This window comes from Dreissena polymorpha, chromosome 3 (assembly GCF_020536995.1).
Source record: "Dreissena polymorpha isolate Duluth1 chromosome 3, UMN_Dpol_1.0, whole genome shotgun sequence".
Classification (NCBI taxonomy): domain Eukaryota; kingdom Metazoa; phylum Mollusca; class Bivalvia; order Myida; family Dreissenidae; genus Dreissena; species Dreissena polymorpha.
Window position 1 is genome coordinate 10,100,960 of NC_068357.1, and position 21,148 is coordinate 10,122,107.

Below are 21,148 nucleotides of genomic sequence, written 5' to 3' on the forward strand. Positions count from 1 at the left end.
ATAATAATTATAAGGGATTCTTCAGCATCATCTTACTGGCCATGGTCGACTCGGACTACAAGTTGGTATGGTGTGATCTGGGTTTTGAGTATTAGTCTACATTAATTTAACTGCATTATTTTGTAATTACATAAATTATAAACATTTAGCGCTGCTTTAAATGTACAGTTGTAAACTGACAATTTCTTATCCTTTTGTATTTTCGGGATACGGTTCAAGTGGAGATGCCAAGATCTATAATGAATCAGAATTCCTTTAGATGGTGCAGGATGGTTCCATTGGATTTCCAGACCCACAGCCCTTTCCAAATGACACCGTCGAAATGCCCTATTTCTTGGTTGGAGATGACGCATTCAGCCTTAGCGAGAACATGCAGAAACCCTATGGACATAGAGTCCTGACAAGAGACGAAAGCATCCTGAACTACCGGTTATCCAGGGCTAGGAGAGTATCAGAAAATGTATTTGGGAATTTTTGCCAACCGATTCCAGGTACAGTAAAGTTCCGCTATTAAGACCAGGCAAAATAGTGGTCTCAATTTCGAATTGGTCTTAATATCGGACCATTTTCCTTCATAAATTAACCATTTGAGACTAATCCAGCAGCTGATGTTTCACTTCTTAATATTGAATATTGGCAAAAAAAACGCATAATGTTTTAAATCTTCGAAGTGGCCTTAATAGCGGAACTTTACTGCAATACCCTTTTTCAAAACACAATTTCAAAGAAATGTTCACGTTAACTTTTATCACATAACAATACTGGTCATCTGTAATTTCAGATACTTCTCGCAAAGATGAACTACAGCCCATCTACAGTAAGGCTGATTGTAAAGACATGCTGCATTCTCCACAACTTGACGAGGATCAGGTACCCCACCATGCAGAATGCACTGGTTGACCATGATGATGGAAGAGGCGATCTGGTTCCTGGGGAATGTAGAAGAGGTCGCAACATGGAGGATACCAGGAATGTCAATACCAGGGGCCACAACACAGCAATAAAACAAGGCAAGATCGTGAGAAACACTCTGAAGCACTGGGTCAACTCTCTAGCGGGATATGTGCCAAAGCAAGACAGGATGGTGCCACATTACAGATTGAAATAAAGTGTAACATATTTGTGGAATAAATTAATAAAGAGTATTGTTGTTTTTGTATTGGCCTTATAAAGGGAAGTAATAGTAAAAGTAAGACACGAAATTTACGCAAAATCTTTAATGAAAAAGACTTAAGGTAGCGCACCTCTAATGGACAAATATCCAAATATAATCTAATTAATTATTTTCTTAATCAGCATCATTTCACTGAACTACATGCAAATTTGTAGGTAGGCTTTCCATGCTTTTTAAAAAAATATACCGATTTTTTTCAAAACCACCCCCACGCTCGGCTTTTGTCCAGTTTATTTTCACCCCTGGAGTTAATCAAAAGTTCCATAATTCATTCAAATTTCCAAATATGGGCATGCAGTTGGTGTGTACAGATGCTGTAAAGGTGTTTAAGTTTAAACAAGATGAAATAAGTATTCTTTTACAGACATTTATTTTTTACAATTTTTTATCTATGGAAGAGCGCCATGAAATGTAAGTGATTTCAGCCAAGTAAAAATTGGGTCGGTTAAAAACAAAGTGTCATAAAATTAAAAATAGTATCATTTAAGTCATATTTTAAACTTATTTTTTATAGAAACACTATATACAGCAAAAAAAACAAGAAATAGACAGATTTACCGTTTACTTTTTGAAATAAAAATGCAACATGCATGGTTCGTATTTTCAACAGTAAATCACCCAATTTCGCCATAACGTTGTTTTAATTTTAATAATTGAAGAATGTGCATAAAAATTGCTACATATTTAACAATAAATATAGCTTATATGCCATATTAAATCAAATTACGTTAGAAAATAAATAAAACGCGTCGCAAAAAAGTATACGTCGTCGGCAGGATTCGAACCTGCGCGGAAATATCCCAAAAGATTTCTCGTCTATCGCCTTAACCACTAGGCTACGGCACCTAATAGTAGGCTCTTCAACCTTCGAAGAAATCGCGGGAAATCATTAGAGGTGCGCTACCTTAAAGCATAATCAACATGCATAGTCGAGTCGGAAAAAAGATATCTAAGTCTATATAAAAAAGTCTATATCAAAACGCCCGGATGGAGAAACACCGTTTCGGAAATATTCGGCTGTATGCGCAATTATGCGCAAGGTTGCGCTTACATTCGTATCTTTACGCTCTTAAAAGCTCCTTATCGCTAACCGAAAGAACGAATATTATTTGCGCGACCTAACGCTTTCTAGCGAATTGCAGTAAATGTTCGTCAAACTTCGTAAATCATTCGCACCAAATAGTTCCTCTACGTTCACCTTTCGTTATAATATTACACAATGCAACAAATTTTCTAACAATTTCGGTAAGAATTCGCTAGAATTCATAAATTTACCCTTTTCGCCAGGCTTCGTCATATGGATTCGTCTATGTGTGAGGAGGCTTTAAAGCAATGACCATATTGCTGTTTGTGTGCACAGAAAATAAGTTGCACTAGTAAATCTTTATGTATGATATGTAAATGCAGAAGAAATTCAAATATTGTCAGCTTAACTATGTGCATTAGATTTCATCGACGTGCATGGTTTTGGTGTCAATTCAAGTTTAAATGCAGACGTCCATCGCTAACAAAAAAAGGACCTTTTGTTTTTTTCTTCTTAAGCATACACATTTTTTAAACGTTCCTTGATTATAAGTAGATCTACCCGTTAAATCTAAATCAGAAATGCAGTCAATTAAATCTTAAATCGTTTAAATGATTAAATGTTAAAAATAGAATTTGAACTTTCTGCATTCTGCGAGTGACTTTACTTTATAACCTTAATAGGCTTCATCGTCAAATGCGCACGCCTATAGGTTTTGTGTATAGATCTAGGTTTATTTTATAATACATTAGACTTGAAGCCCATGAGTACACACACATATAACATACAATGTAGTCAACAATGGTCAATGACATACAGGCATATGCATTATGTATTTTTTGCAATATAGATTTAGAATTAACAATAAAAGAATTGGAAACTCTAAAGACATGCATATTAAAAATGAACATTTTTTAAAATGTAGATCTATATATATATATATATATATATATATATATATATATATATATATATATATATATATATATATATATATATATATATATATATATAACACCGATTACCGTTACGTACTTAGTTTATGCAAGAATATAATATGCATATTGTAGAGTCGTATCTTATTCAAATTAACATGAATGTTCTAAGAATGTGTTTATATTTATATATATCTATTTTATGTATTTATTTAGCGTCAAGAATCTGCAACCACATGTAAAACCTATTTCTAAATGTAAATTGATAACCAAGAATACACATTGAACGTCATAAAATGACCGTTAATATATTCATATGAACAACAAAGCACGATATTTCTCTATCGGTACATGGTGGGAATAATCCAGACTCGATTTTTCTTTGGTACGAAGCTTTCGAAAACAGTTTTCGTAAGTCGACTGATCAAATGTTTTTTAGGTTAAATAAAAACATATGAACACGGCTTTGTCTTTCTGTTAATGGTCACAAATATTTGACAATTAAATTCAACAGACAGAACATATCTACATACTTTATTGTTTTAAACTAAATTTATGCATATTTCTTTTAACATTATTTGACATTGGCGCCACATTGTATCTCCCAATATGACGTCATAATAACGTCACACAGAGTTTTGATTTCTGCGTTCTGTATCGAAAACGATAAATCAAACAAGATGGCGTGTGTTTTCATATCGTAACGACAATTATTCATCTTAAGTGGAAGATGAAACACATTCTACTGTTAATCGCGACTGTATATGTCACTGGTAAGTTCTTTTGACCACAGTAATTTTTTCGGGATTTAGTGTCAATGTAAGAAGATGTAAAAATAATGGGTAACATTTATTTTGTATGATAACTGGTTAGGCCAGACGGCATATGCAGTTTTTGTCAAAAATAGCCAATTAAAGTTCACCCTTGGGAAAATTATTAACAATTACTCAACTTACAAAATTAGTATTTCAAAACATTGTCATGGCATTTGTTTACAATCAGCAAAACGTTTATTTGAAAATAATAAAGCCTATATCCATATGCACATCTCAAAACATAACTTATTCAATCAGTTCCGGTTAACTTTTTGCTGCATTTGTAACCCCTGTTAGCATTATACAAAAGCTTTCTTGTTAAAACTTTGTTAATTTATTCCTTTACCTAATGTATACCTTAGAAACTTATCATTTTGATTTTATTGGGGCATTATGGAAAAATTAATACAAATTAAGCGGAACTGATGATTATCCGGAACTGGTTGACAAACTGTACCTGAAAAAATAATTTTTTTTTATTAATAATATCAAAAGACCCAAAATGTTCAAATATCCCTCTTATATAGGCTCTTTAACATAGTTTCATCCAAATGGATCGTTTCACATTTTGGTAAATTGACAAAATTTAAGAAAATGTTTCAGATTCGCAAATTTTTGTTCATGTAATTATGATATTTGTGAGGAAAAAATAATATCGAACATTTACCATGCTCTCAAATACCATTTATGTGTATCTTTTGACGATTTAAAAACCTGAAAATCATAAAGTGTTGAAACACGAAACGATTGAATAATTTGGAAAGTTCTGTTGTCATATTTTGTGACATTACGAGGATTGCATATTTGGGACGATTGAACTTTATCGGTACGAAAAAAAAATGGAAAAGCATATAAAAACTATAATTGTATGATTGCTAAGCTCACAATACATAACACAGCGCTACACCTAATAATCCTTTTTATTTTACATATTCCTTCAGTATCGGGGGCTACCGCCCCCAAACCCCCGTTTTGTCGATAGTGGTAATCAACTGTGTACTTTTAAAGTTCAATCTAGCCGCATATTTAAAGTATAGAATACATCATTCATTGTAAGACTAAGAGCATGGATCGGCAAGTGGTCTAAGCAGGGATGGAAATTAGTTGTTGCCCGTGAGCCCGGGGCAAGTAGATTTTAGCCTGGGCAACTTAAAATCATAAGTTGGTAGTCCAGCCGGGCAACTAGCATTTTTAAGCTTGAAACATTAGTACAATTAAACATTTAATAAAATTGGCGACTGTTGATTAATAATTTTAATAATATTTATTCATAAAGGCCAAGGAAATAATTCAACTCAAACTCATATTAAGACATTATACACAGAAAGAGTGTAATGTAAGCAATTTTGTTCAGTTATCTTTTATTTAAAGAAAGTATTAGATACACATGACAATACATGTACATTGTACTGGGCTCGTTAGTCTTTAGCTGGGCAACCAAAATAGTAAAGATGGTTGCCCGTGTGGGCAACCAATTGTAAAACGTTAGTTTCCATCCCTGCTAAGTGTCAGAGTTTTACTTCAATCTAGCCGCATATTTTAAGTATAGAATAAATCACTCATTGTAAGACTAAGAGCATGGATCGGCAAGTGGTCTAAGTGTAAGAGTTTTACTTCAGGAATCAGTGGTTCGAGCCCAGTTGAGGGTTACTAGTTTTTCTTTCTTAAATTGTATTCATGTTTTTTACTTAAGCTTTTTAGATCCATTGATTACATTTGTCATTAATCAATATAAAGCATTTAATGACAAACGTCATTATCTTCCAAAATCTGTGAAAAAGATTTAAAATCAGCTTCTGGCAAATTTCGGGATTAATGACACATTCCTGATAACATATAAGTTATTTCTCTATAGTTAGAAAATTATTTTTTGTTTGTTATTGTCAATTAGCATGAAATTTACTGTACACAATTATTGCAAAAGTTTAGAGCTTTCATTTCAAACTGATAACTGTGAACAGATATATAGGATTTTCAAACAAATCAGGGTTCAGAGGGCGAGTGCTTTTTAGAATTGACCTGTTTCTAAAGAAATATCTTAAATAATTTTGCCTCTATTTTGTTTTACAAACTTAACAATATTGAAGGATTCATAACATGTCTTACAATTATTTTCCTTCACTATTTAACTCTTAAGTGGTAGAATAAACAGGAGAATAATAGTACAATGTATGCTTGGGAAAACAGGTTTTTTGCAACTTGTTCATGTGACAGGTGATGATCTTGATAAATACACAGCCAGTATGATGAACATCTGTAATAAAATCTTGCATTTGAAAAGTATTTTTCTTAGATTCCATGTTTTCCACTGATAGATATTTATCTTTTGCAACAAAATGCTGCAAAATTGGCAGGGCCCTAGTTTGGCCGTTTTGAAATTCGTCCCCATTCCTCCCTAAAAATGGTATACTTTTTTCCCCTATTTTTAGCTCTACTTGCCGAAGGCATGAAGAGCTTATGTCATGGCGTGGTTTCCGTTGTCCGTGCGTGCGTTAGACTTTTTTGTTTACAAGATCAAGTCCACAGTTTTCTTCCGATTCTTTTCAAACTTGTTCAGTGTCTTTATATTAATGAGGACTTGAAACCTATTGAAAAAGGGTTACATCAGAGTAAAAAGTCCAGAATTATCTCCCCTTGAATTTGAGAAAATTGTGAAATAAGGCTTGTTTACGCAATAAAGTCCATAGCTTTCATCCAATTATTTCCCAACTTGCACAGTGTCTTTATCTGAATGATGAGACAAACCATATTGAAAATGAGTAATATCGGAATTATAACACCAGAATTATCTCCACTTGAATTTGAGAAAAAAAATGAAAACTTTGTTTTTTTATGTGATTAACTCCATAATTTTCATCCAACTCTTGGCAAACTTGCAGTGTCTTTGTATCAATGAGGACTCAACCCCTTTTTTAAAAAGAGCAATATCAAAGCAATTAGTCCAGAATGACTTCCCCTTAAATATGAGAAAATTTTGAAATCCCGCTTGTTTACACAATCAATTCCACAGTTTTCATCCAATTATTTCAAAATTTGCACAGTATCTTTATATCAATGAGGACTTGAACCCTATTGAATATGAGCAGTATCGGAGAAATAAGTACACAATAAACTCCCTTTGAATTTGAGAAAATTCTCCTTGTTTGCGCGTTCAGTGTCTTTATATTAATGAGGACTTAAACCCTATTGAAAATGGGTTACATCAGAGTAAAAAGTCCAGAATTATCTCCCATGAATTTGAGAAAATTGTGAAATAAGGCTTGTTTACATAATAAAGTCCACAGTTTTCATCCAATTATTTCCCAACTTGCACAGTTTCTTTATCTGAATGATGAGTCAAACCCTATTGAAAATGAGCAATATCGGAATTATAACTCCAGAATTATCTCCCCTTGAATTTAAGAAAATTCTCCTTTTTTTGCGCGATTAAGTACACAGTTTTCATCTTATTCTTTCCAAACTTGCACAGTGTTTATAGCAGTAGCCCTCATAGGCCTCTTGTTTATTTTTATACTAATGAAAGCTGGTTACATATATCGTGCTATTTACCTTTGATTGAAGGTATATTTATGTGAAATACATTTAAATATAGCAATTTTAAGTGTTGAATGGTTGTTGATTTTTTTTTAAATTCCCCTTTTCGCCCAAAAAGACATGAAATTCCCCCCTCTAAGGGCCCTAGCCCCAATTCCCCAAAGTATAGAAATTAAAGGCCCTGCAGGGACATCACATTTTATATAGGAAAAAAGGTCATTTAAAATATTTTGTTTAAAAACTATAATTTTATTTTTTCTATCAGTTAAAATAGGTTCCCAGCTTTTTTCCATTAGTTTAAATTTTTTAAGATCACACTGTCTGTCAGGTGATGCATTCAGACGCTTGAAACCTTTTTTCCCTGTAGTTAAATTAATGTGATAATTAACATTTGTGTATACTATGTGGTCTTCTATCTGACGTTAAAAACAATTATGTTATAAGTTTATTTTTTATATATTATATTCTGTGTAAGTTTAGTAGAGGCTTTTAAAGAGGGGGGGTAATCACGTGACAAACAAGAAAGCGACGTCCATGCAGACGAAGGTAGTTTTCATAGTTTTAAACCATTTATTATACGCCCGTTTTAAAAAAACAGGACGTATTATAGTTTCACCTTGGCGGCGGGCAGGTGGCCGGGGGGGCGGGTGTCGTCCACAGCAGTGTCCGCTCTCTAATTGAAATAGTTTTCATCCGATCTTCAGCAATCTTGGTCAGAAGTTTTATCTAGACAATATCTAGGTCAAGTTGGAATATGGGTCATGCAGGGGAGAAAATTAGATCACTGGGTCACTAAGTGCATTTCAAGCATTTAGCATGGTGTCTGCTCTCTAATAGAAGTAGTTTTCATCCGATATTGACCAAACTTGGTCAGAATTTGTATCTAGACAATATCTTGGTCTGGTTCGAATATGGGTCATGCCGGATCAAAAACTTGGTCACAGGGTTATTTAGTGGATTTCAAGCATTTAGCATGGTGTCCGCTCTCTAATTGAAGTAGTTTTCATCTGATCTTCACCAAATTTGGTCAGAAGTGTGTCTAGACAGCGATTTTCCTTGTCCAATTGGGAAAAGTACCCGTACTGGTCCGATTGGGAAAAATTGAGTCGTGAAAACCTCAAAATTGGGAAAAATCGAGTCGTGAAATCCTGAAATTGGGAAAATCGCGTCGTGAAGTTTGGGTCTTATTGAATACATCATACAGTTCATACTTAATTGAACATACCCATTTAAATAATCATTTGCAGGCATGCCTTAATGACCATTAAGTTATAAAGTTTATATAAATAACAAAATATTATAAAGAACACACCAAATCAATTACTAGTTGTTTTAATCTCTTTTAAAGCAATGTCTCTCTCTTTCATTTTTGTGAAAATTTCAACAATCTTTGATGTTTGATCATCACTCAGTTGCTTGCATCCCTCCCTGCACAGCATCATTATTGCTGTCAATGTGTCCTGTGATAGATGGTTCCGATTGGTTTTATGGCATAATATTTGCTATTATGACTCATTTCAAACTACGATAAAGTTACAAACCAACGTAAAACAGGACGCTGGCTGCCTGGCAAAAGAACCGGAAACAGTAACAACTCTATTGATTGAATGCGCTGAATAATAAAACCCGAAATTAATCGAGCGCGTGGTTACACACAACTATACGATTTTCTTTGTTCGCTCGCCGAAAGTTGGTTTTTTTACGAAACTTTCTATCGTTTTGAGAAAAAATTCGGACGCTGATTGGGATTTTTCCAGATGCCGATTGGGAATTTGGGAATTTTCGCTCGATTGGGAAAGTACCGTTTTGGGAATTTGGGAATTTTCGTTCGATTGGGAAAGTACCGTTTACCGGTACTTTATAAAGAAGGAGGAAAATCGCTGCTAGAATGATGATATGTAGGTCAAGTTCAAATATGGATCATGGTTATTAGTTATCAAGTTGTTCAAAACTTTCAAACGGGCGTATCTTTGAAACAGTTTGGCACTATTGTTACTTGTATTTTTTTATTCCGCTCACTTTCAAGACATATTAGGAAGAAAGTAACTGGCTTTTATTTCATAGTAAATTATTCGCTCTAGATCTCGACTTTACTCGGTGCAAAATTTCTAAGTGGGATTACCTAATTAGGGCTCCACTAAGAAAATTTGCGGGTGAGTAAAGCAGTCTTCACGATAGTTCATTTTACCCACTAGCCATTCGGGCTACTGGAATAGTGAAGAAAAGAAGCCCAGCAGCAAAATTACAAGCCTGAAGTAAATTCGTTAAAATATACACCCTGCTTATGGGTTTCATCTTTCAATATCAGATAATCTATTAAAAAGTACAAGTTCTGACAGGTTATGTTAACTGTAAAGCCCAACCCATGCCAAAGACAAAAAAATCTTACCGGACTTGAGGTCCGATAACTTTTAAAATTTACCCGACCTCACCGCATTTTACCGGATCTTATTCTGCTTTAAACAAGCAATAAAAAATATATTGTATAGTGTTTAATCGTTATAACGTTCACAATGTTTAATAATTCTAAATACAATAAAATAACGAAATTTACACCCGTTCAGTCAGCGCTTCCGGTCGTCAATTACGCCCAAAACCGGCAGTATTACGTCCTTTTAACAAATGGCAGAAGTCACTTAGATGTCCGATAATCCGCACTCGTATTCTTGTCTAATATCGAATAATAGTCACATTACACAGCCATTTATGCTGATACAGATGCATCACAAAAACTTCTCAGGTAATTTTCCAGTCGCCAAACTGTGCTGTTCAGCGTCCATTCGGTAACGAGAATGCATATCATAAGGGCAGGGTTAACTGGCGACGGCGATCATTATTTCTGATTGACGTCAGTCTTGAAGTTAGCGTTTATCGCAGATTGATTTACAAGTAATCACAGTTTTAAAATTTACGCAATATCCATGGACTCTAGATGACAATATACGATCCGTGGCAATATCCAATGGTAATAAATTAGTACATGAAAGACGGTGTCCGGTATCATCGCACCTTTTTACCATAAACAATAACTTAAACAATTATTGTTCCTTATGAGAAATTAAATGCAAATGGTTAGCAATTAATAACGTATGGCGAGCAAGTTGTGAAAACAATACCCGTTACAAATTGCATGTGGTAACAATTTAATTTAAGTAGAAGTATATTTCATCATGTCCATTTTTAGAACTGAATAACACATTTTTTCTAAAGCCACGGTCATGATAATAGTATTTAAGTCCCTTTGTACGCATCTGCACCATTCACTACACATGATGCCATGTAAAACCCGTGTTTTAATAAGAGCACGAAATTTTTGCTGACATAGTTGAGTTCCACGCGTGGAAAGCGTACATGTCAAAACAGACCATGCGCCTTAGCTATATATATAGACGTGCATGTAGTATTTTTAAATGAAAAAATACATCAGCATTAATGCACACAATTAGATAGTATTGACACATTGAAACTATAGACACAATACGTACATTTACGAATAATAAATTAAATTAAATTCCCTAATTGGTTGTTATAACAAAATATTACCAGTGAATATAAATATGCTTGCACATTGCGTCACTTGATTTTCGCATGTTAAATGGGAATGATCCCATCCGAAAATTTACTTTTCATAAGCGCTTGCGTAAAATGGCAGACGTTTGTGTTTATAAAATTCATAAACACATTAGCATCAATACTAGTCATATTTTGGTTTTGAACATTAAAATTGGTATTTGTTCATATTCTAGTTTCGTTTTCATTTTTTTTACCAAAACACACAATTTATTTATGGTCCGACATTGTCGGGAATAATACAGGACCTCAGCAAATTTTATCGGAAATGTCCGAGGTCTGATGTCTTTCGCATGGGTTGAAAGCCTATTGCAAAAACAATTTCACGTCAAGGTAAATATGTCCTTCATTAATCATAACTCTATAATTTGTGATAAACAACTTCTTCGTTCATATCATCTGATCACTGTCATCCTGGAAATCCTCATGGTCAGAAACCATATCCTGTAAAACAAGCGTCCTTACCTTTATTGACTTGCTTTCAGTTTCCAGCCAGGCTTCGCTCCAGCTATGTATTTAAGTATAATGCAGCCTTTCGAGCGTAGGTACTTACAACTTTGGAAATAAACTTACGGAACGTACACACACACACACAAGGTTACAAAATAAAACGATGTTTATTCCGGAAATGCAAGCCGCAGTTGTCGATTGGTTTACTTCAGCAGTAAACACATCAGCATGACGTGTGCCAAAAGTGCACAACCAGTCTAAATTATTCACCACCTGGCATGGATTACGACTCGAAAATAACCGATGAATGTATGGACCAATCGGAATGGGTTTAAATCTCGTAATTTAGGCGAACTTAAACGAAGTTCTTTCGGAAATCTTCGCAAAGTTCTCACAAAATAATGACATTTATCACACTTAAAAATGTAAACAATATTGATACACAGAATTCCTACTGGCCCAACAGGCGTACGATATGGCAATTTTAATAGGCACGGGCTATAATTTACACGCCCAGGCCCCCTGGCGTGCGCTTATTTCGCAGACTGGTAAAGTCGAGATATAAAGCGAATTTAAAAACGAAATACACGCTAACAACCTTTTTACTGATATGGCTGGAAAGTGAGCATCATTTAAAAATTAAACAGAAGTAATAAAGGGTATAAAACGGCAAAAAATTACTGTTTCGGAATGGACATCGCCATCTTGACTATCACATGATTACCCCCTCTGTTTTATATTATCATATATTGGATTTACATCTGCTGGTGTGTGCTCCTTTTAACATAAGTTTTCACTTCCAACACTCTGATACACTTTAACTAAAATGAATTTAAAATATTGAGGTCCACATTCTTTTCTTTTACATTAATCATTAAAAAAAACTCCTTGGGGAAATTAAACTAAAAATTATATATGGAAAAAATGAAATCATCTGGGGGGAAAAAACTTAGTCACAGATCATGTGCCCAAAATTAAACTACTGTGAAAAATTGTAATCGCCAAAACGTAGACAATTTTAATTTGGTTATTTTATAGTGTTGGCTTTTTTTCAACCCGAAAGATGTAGAAATTCTAAATATAATCAACGATCACAAATAATTCATTTTAATTTCTTCCATTTATTGTTGATCAACAAAGGTTATAATGTGCAACTTTTGTATGTATTGACCTTATTCAAGAAAAAAATGTGTATAGATTATTTTAAATAACATAAATACTCAAAATCAATGAAAGTTTTGCAAAATATTTTGTAAAATAAAGTTAAAATAAAAAAAATCAGTGGTCCTCATAGCTATTGCCAAAATTTCAACGCTAGATATGTGTTCTGGTAACATAGATTTAACACGATACAAAATGCTCGTTTTTATTTTTTGTTCCACAATATGTTCCATATTAATTTCCTGGCACCATATCTGAACATTTACAAGCGAACATGAGACTGGCTTCGGGCAGAGTCGGAAGATCAACATATTAATTAGGACTACGTCTTGCTTCCAAAGTTGCTGAAGCCAATCTTGCCTTTGCTCATAAATGTTCCAATATGGTAGCTGGATATTCACATGGAATATATTGGGATCAAAAACCACAAAAACTATCATTTTGTATCAAATTAAATCCATTTAACCAGACCAAGTCTAGTGTTGCAATTTTGGCTATTGCTAGAAGAAACATTGATTTTTATGTATTAACTAACTTTAAAATAGTTTACGAAATATTTATTGATTTTTAGTATTTAAATGGCTTAAAATAAAAATGTATAATCCGAAAAGTATCTTTAATGTAAGTTGTGTGAACAGCGCATATTTTAGTAAAGAACAGCATTTATTTCCTATTGAATGGTGAAACACAGCAATGCACATGCAAAATTTAGTCCAGTAAAATTTACAACTGGCCTGTACCTTTTTCCTTTTTGTAGGACAGTTTTGCCTGTAAATGGTGATGTTTTTTTTCCCATGTTTGCGTGTGAAAACAGAAACTGATTTTTTGCTGTAAGATATCAAGTTTTGCATTATCTGGTCTTTATTTAATGCCATAAATACAGCAGTCTATAAACCCTTTCAGTTTTTGCTGGTTCATAATTTTTCTCCCTTGTGTGGCGTCTTGCAAGGATTATCAATTGTATCGATTGTAAGCGAGAACAGAGATTTCTTGTTTGACAGTGTTTGTTTTCAACGATGTAAATGGACTTGATCATATGCACTAAAAGGTTTGTACTTACCTAATTGTTAATAGTGTTGTTTTTTTCTGATGCAATTTTGATAATTGTTTATAATGCTGATAAAGCAGCTGTATTGTTTATGTCTGTGATATGTTTTCGCGATGCCAAAATATTCAAACAAACGTTTGTACTGAAATAAATCCTGTTCACTAATGTGGATATTGATTAGATAGAAGGAAATATTGCGTTATTTCATGTTTCATGAAAGAAAATAATAAAAATTGTTTCCTCATTGAAAAAGTATAAACAATTTTTTGACATTTATATTTTGATGTAACTAATGGTAACCAGTTGTTTTAATTGAAAGCAAACCACATCCTAATGCAACATCTTTGAGTTTGTTAAACAGCTGTTTGTTTGATTAGAAATTTTACATTATTATATCCCATTGCGCATGTATGTGTCAAATATCCGCCAATATGAATGTTATGAAAGAGCATTTTTATCAACAGATTAATGGCCACGACTATGCTGCGCAAATTTACCCAGCATTATACAAGTTATCAGACTCAAAACCTGATTGATAACAAGTCCAGTCTTCGAAATTAGCACACGCCCGATCGCCCGTGGCGAGTAAAATTACTGCCTGGCACATACAAAAATTCACGTTTGTGGCCCGCGGGGCATGTAAATTATTGAAGCCAATTGACAGTTTAAAAAAAAAATCGTAAGCGGTTCTTGATATTTGCAGATCTATTTTTCAATTTTGCGAACAAACACCTTGCCGTAAGTTGTAAAACAATGAAATTCAATTGGTTTGACAACACGCACCTGCTTGCACACGTCATCGTTATTGTTTTTGACCGATGCAGTTTGGTCACATTCGGTTCTTATCGACGGTTTCTCTAGACATTAATCGAGAAGATGCTTTTTGAATCGATCATTTCAATCAAGTAATACGCTTCCGTTTTTGTCAATGTAAACAAATGTCATTGTCGACATAGAGGCAGTATCTTAGGTATTTTGATGGGGCTAAGCCCGATAAAGCACTTCCAAAATAGAAAATTGACAATGATTTAGAGAAAAAGGAAGCCAAGAAATGGTACGAGGACACCAGAGAACGCTCTTTTCAAGAGCACTGGTGTAACGATTGACCGTCTTAATTCTAGTGATTGATTAGATGTAATTGTATTCACTACTATTGAAACAAATGTTCTGCTTTACTATGTGTAGCATGTAAGTGTTAAAATGTTGTGATTTGTTATAATTTTGGTTAAAAAAGTTTGGGCATGTAAAAAATATGTTGGGCATGTAAAAATTCTTAAGTAACTGGCCCGACTGGCATGTAACTTTTCAAAGCTAATTTCGAAGACTGCATGTCCATGACATTAAAATTATTCTAGAAGAAGCCAATGGTAAATTGTTAAGTCAATTGATTTGTTTTAAAACATTTGGAAATAAAACATTAATTTTATCAACATATTATACATAATTATGTCAATGCATATTTTTAAACAATAGGATAAAAACATTAAATTAATATGTTGACCACGTTTGTGGAATTCATGATACTGATTTGAATGATCCAAAATAATAGGTAAAGTTGTTATCCACTTGTAAATTCTTTATATTTCAGGGTTCGCACAGGGCTTGAAAAGTGCTTGAAAATGAGTCCTAGGCTTGAAAAGCCCTTGAACAAAGGTTGGCCTTGAAAAAGTGCTTGAAAAGTGCTTATTTCATGTACAAAAAGCCTTAAAAATGTCTATTTCTGCTCAAAATTACTTTTATCATCGCTTTAATTATTAACTTAAATCGTTCTTAAGGGAAATATTATGAAAATTTATCATAAATTCCTTCGCGCAAAAAGTTGAGTACGAAATATAAGCTTCGTACACTATTGAGTACGAAATGTTATGTGTACACGTCACAGATTATGTGTACTACGTCAGAGGTTCTTCGTTGTGATCAATTTTCGCGAGTGAAAACGCAGTGATGGGGAAGTGTCGTTTCAAACCAGGGTGGTTAACTGAATATTCCTGGGTACAGAAAACAAATGACATTCGAAAAGCACATTGTCGATAATGTATGAAGACCATTGATGTCGGGGGGATGGGGGAAAGCGCTTTGAAAAGCCACAAGAAAACATGAAATTGAGAATCAATATGTTTGTTTGTAATAACTTTAAAAAGTAAATACATATGTGAGACTCATTGAGTTAAGGATGGATATTAAAAACATGTATTTGTATGTAATTAAATAACATGTATGAGTTAATATGGAATAAGTTTAATGAGTTTGAGCAATTAAATGACATTTAATGTGTTAATCTGGTTTGAAAATGCATTTTGTTAAAGGAAACTAACGTACTGTTCTTGGCCTTGAAAATGAAAATTTGGCCTTAAAAAGTCCTTGAAAAGTGCTTGAATTGAGGTTTGCGATTTCTGTTTGAACCATGTATTTGATCTTCATACAATTTCAGTCAAACAGGATCTACTTTGTACGTGCCTAAATGTCGCACCAATGGCTATTGTTTGATAGGTCATGGGCTGCTCAGCTATCATACATTTCCAGCCAAGGATGATCCACTTCGAGATGTTTGGTTGAATAAAATATAAAGCTGAGGGATATCATGTAAACAAACAAAATAGACAATATTTTTTCCACATATTTGATCACATCATTCTGGTTTCCGTTTCGGACAATAAATAAAATTTTAACGTTGTGGTTATTGCTCCCTCTTTTCCGAGACCCAATTATATCAAGTCCCAGTGTTTAACATACAGACCATTCACATGAACATTGGTTGTACATGTAGATATATGAAGTACATGTACTGTAGATATATGAAATACCATTGGCTGTGTGATTTGTCAATTTTGTTTGCTTGGTATGATGTTTTTGATAAATATCTTAATTTTATCATTGATTTAAAAACAGATTTATGGTTAAAGAGAACTTTACATTAAAATTGCATACCATTTTGTTATATCATTTTGTTAACTAGTTTTGATTGCATGTCAACTGAATATATATAAATACTTTTTACATTGAAATTTTAGTTTTGGTTTGGAAATACTAGGTGACACTAAGAAAGGCATATGCATACAGACATTCCCAAAAGTGTCGGACCGTCGGACCTGACCGACGTTTTAATGACAGGTCCGATTGAAAATGCCATGTTGCTGGTCCGAATGTCCGGGAAATAATTCAAGAAGAAAAGTTGATTTATTTTATAGAATTCGTTCCAGTGTGCGATCATTTGAGAACGAATATTCCTGGGCATTCCGGAAATTTGCGCTTGGTACCAATTTCGTCCGGTCTTTTATTTATCGATTTCTAATTGGTTAGCGGCTGGCAAAAATGAACGGTAACTGACGAAACCTCTTCGCTACTTTCCGAAAAATCTTAAGATTCTGCGAAATGCTGCTAATGTCCGCCATCTTGAAATTTTAAGTGATCGATTTATAGCAATGTTAAGCACTGCAGTAGCATATTGTAAAGCGATATGTTAACCGAATTATATATTGATTACATATTTGCTAGGTTACTGGTTACTCGTTTACAATTTCAGGGGACAAAAATTCCACTCGTCCGCTCGTATTGACGAGTGAAATCTTGAAAGGACGAGTGAATTTCCCTAAAGCTCTCGTCCTACAGGACGAGTGAAAAAAAACTGATGTTAAAATATATATTTTCTGACCAGTAAGACTCTTTTTCATTAGATAAAATCATTTCTTAAAGCATATCTATTCCGAAAGTAGAACGATAATGCACCAGAAATCGTAATTGAAAATTTCATATAGCAGGTGCGCGTTGTTATGCGAGACTGTGTCCCGAGTAAATATTGGCTTTTTGGTGTAAACTTTGCGCGTCCATGTTGACAGGGAACCATTTGACTTCATTCACTGTAAGTATTGATTTTTTTAAAGAATTATTTTACTGCGAAGTACCGTTTTAAACCAGTCTGAATTTCATCTGAAAAATGTCTGACATACGAGCGTTCTTTAAAGGGGGCACAAGCGATGTTCAACCATCCGAAATGGAAAGCACGCAAGCATTAGAAAAAGGAAAAAACAAATTTGTCTTCATTTATTTATTTTGTGTTCCTCATAAATAAAGTAAGTTAACATTTCTTCTGTGATCAGCTGGCATGAATAACTAAGTAAGCAGCATTTTAGCAGTGATATAGGAAACATTGTTAGTCATATCAGTCCTTTGCAATCTTTCTTTCACACATATTTGAAGGACAAGTGCATGTGTTTGAAGGACGAGTGAAAATTTTAATGCACTTGTCCTGCAGGACGAGTGCAATTTATAAATATTTTTGTCCCCTGCAATTTTCTACATTCAAACGATATGTATTAAGCACATTTTATTATATGTGCAAAACATGCACATGTTTTCGGACTGTCATATTCGGATACAGTATGATTCGTCAATTTTAATTTATTTTCGACGTTCTTTATAACATTTTTATAGAATGACGATACACATGCGGTGATACGGATGGTATGGTTTATAATATTTCGCATTGTAGTCACCAGAAATTGCAACTAGAAATACTACAAAAAAGTACAATAAGCTAGGTCAAGGGGGTGTCCCCCATAGGAACTCGGCCCTTAATCCCCGTTGGGGTCCTGCGGTCCCAGACCCCTAGCTTAATTTTCCGGATTTCACATTTGGGTCAATTGACACCCCTGAAATTAAGAAAACAAATATGTAACCATACAACTTATCGACTTAGGAAAACAACCAATACTTAGTATTAAAGGAGCATCTGAGTTGTTGCCGAACGACATAACACTTAACTTCGCAAATATATAAATACGAAATATATGTTTGTACATTGATGTTTCGGTCCTATGAATCCCAATCCGGTCCTGCAAGTTATCTAAGACTACCGGATGTCATGTGGACTTAAAATACTTTTGGGAATGTCTGTGCATATTGTGAAAAATCAGTACTCAAGTCTGTTTCCTAGCTTCTATGTCACTGCAATCTAAACCAGGGACCCATTTCATCAACAATAATACAAGATGTTTTGATTTATGACAATTTTGTAATACAAACAATATTAAGTAATCCTTTAAGTTGGTATTCAACATTTGTGCGTCTTCGAAAGTTATTAATAACATTGTATAGATATCCTACAAAGGACAACTTACAACAGGGTCCAGCTGACCATTGAATCTGTCAGAATTGCAAGCAGCTATTGCAAAGTAAGCATTTTAATTTAAACTTGTAACAAATTCATGCTACAGATTTGCGTAATCCTTTGGGTAAAACACTTTAAACAAAAATATAAGCTTTATTACAACAAAGATAATTTAAGATGAGCACAACCATATTCTCAACATTGTAACTTTGTATCTTTCTAGTTGTTGAGGTAAAACAACACCAGGGATACAACTGCAAAAACAAATAAAAATGCCAGTTTTAAGCATTATAGCTCCTTTAAAAATTCATGTAACTTATACAACATGTCAAATATTGATCATATTTGGATCAAACCATTTTCTGAACACTTGGGTATAAGGAATACACAATACATCTTTACAAAATTAACATTACACATCTAATGTCACTGACAGCTTAAATGTTAAGCATTCCTGTAGAGGTTTCTGTACTGAATCGAAATGTACCAGATTGTGGTTATGGTACCTAAATATGTCATGGATCTATTCATGCTACCAATGTTTATGTAATTCACATATATTTATAATAAAACTAGGAGTATTTATAGTGATATCATATTAAAAAAAGCAAATATTGTATCAATCACAGTCGTGTATTGTTGTGCTTTCTATCTTTGTTACCCATCTGGTTAGACCTAATGGTACTGCGCTGGTTCATAGCATTCCTGATAAATTTATTCCACTTATAATCAAGGGCTTTTTCCTGCTGATTTTAAAGCCTTTATTGGTTATGTTCCCAATGGCAAAACATACCCGGTACCTTTTTTACCACTTCAGTCTAAGAATCCTCATTTCATAGTTTTAGTTTTGAACTTCTATAAAGAAATAAAGAAAGAGATTTCTGAGTGTTAAAAGAACTTGTAAGTTAAATGACTATTTCTCCTGATTTGTTTTCATTCACATCATTTCTCCTGAATAACATTTCTAAGAAATTCATAAATTTTACTTACGGCCTAAAGCAAAATAAGCCTTTTTTCAGTGAGGCCAGGTTTTGAAGGCATGTTTTTAAGGAAAGTTTCTTTTTACAATCATATTCCTGATTCTGTTTTCATTTCAATAGGTTTTACTCTTTCTGTGTTGAAAATTTCAGATAAATCGGCCAACCTGTTTGAAAATCATGAAACTTTAAAGTTGCCTAAACTTGCAAAAAAATGCCATTTTAGCGTGACATTTATTTTTTGGTAAATAAGAAATGCATGTAATTGTTAAAAGATATTTGAGTATCATATTAAATTATTTTTGTATTTATACTGTAGCAAGACTATCTGTCTTTCTAAGAAACTCTTTTCCGAGAGAAAAAACAAGCATTTTCTAATATAACATGTTTAAAAAAATATACTCAATTGAGGCCAATAGAGCATTTTCATACCTTTATTATATATTGCATGAAATAAACAATACAGGCAGCTTTACATGTATCGTGGGCTTAGCACAAAACGGTCGTAACTGACATTTTTTACAAAAATGACTTTATTGCATATTTTGTACTATAATGTCAATATTTATAATCTGAAAAAATATTAAAGCTAAAATCTGCTTAAAAAAAACCCTAAAACCGTCATTTGGCAAAAGGTCGTATCTGAAAATGAAATTATTTTCATTGCATAACAGTTGTATCTGCAGTTGCAACCGTTTTGCACTGAAAAAGAATATAAACATGATAGTCTAATGGTACCAGTACCTAGAATGTGAGACTGAGACCATGGTAGCAATACATACAGACTGTGACAATGCCGTGATTTGTGTTACCCATTTGGAAAAGTATTGGTACCAGCCAAATTGTGTGAGAAAAACCCAGAAATTGGGAAAATTCACGTTGTAAAGTCTTCATATTGGGAAATTGGTATATTTGATATTTTGCTCCCAAATACTTAAAAATTAATAACTCAATGTTGTCAAGTTGTCATACCATAGAGCTGCATAGGAAAACTAATTAAAATTTGTTTGTTTTTTGTTTTCTTCAATTGTCTTTTTTACAGGAATTGGGAAATTTGTAGTTTTTTTCCTAATTGGAAAATGCCATTTCTGGTACTTTATAAAAAATAAATAAAACGCTACAATCGTACCAGTACTAGTATGTCAGACTGTGAAAATGGTACCAGTATGTATCATGTTAGACTGTGACAATAATACCAGTATGTAGCATGATAGACTGTGACAATGGTACCAGTAAGTATTATGTCAGACTGTGACAATTGTCCCAGCACAATTAACCAGTCAGACTGTTACAACGATACCAGTACTTAGCATTTCAGACTGTTACAATGGTACAATTACGTAGCATTTCAGA

At 33.6% G+C, this 21,148-nt stretch overlaps 1 protein-coding gene across 3 annotated transcripts in view; it reads left to right on the top strand.

Moving 5' to 3' along the window:
* Window positions 1-3,738: 3,738 nt before the first annotated feature.
* The window catches only part of LOC127872961 (uncharacterized), an 87,111-nt gene continuing 69,701 nt past the window's right edge, over window positions 3,739-21,148 (top strand). For 2 of the 3 annotated variants that reach the window (XM_052416483.1, XM_052416484.1), the window contains exon 1: window positions 3,739-3,906. In XM_052416483.1, the coding sequence (XP_052272443.1) occupies window positions 3,864-3,906 (43 nt within the window). In that variant the 5' untranslated portion in view covers window positions 3,739-3,863. The remainder of the gene's footprint in view (window positions 3,907-21,148) is intronic. The other variant, XM_052416485.1, reaches the window with a different exon arrangement.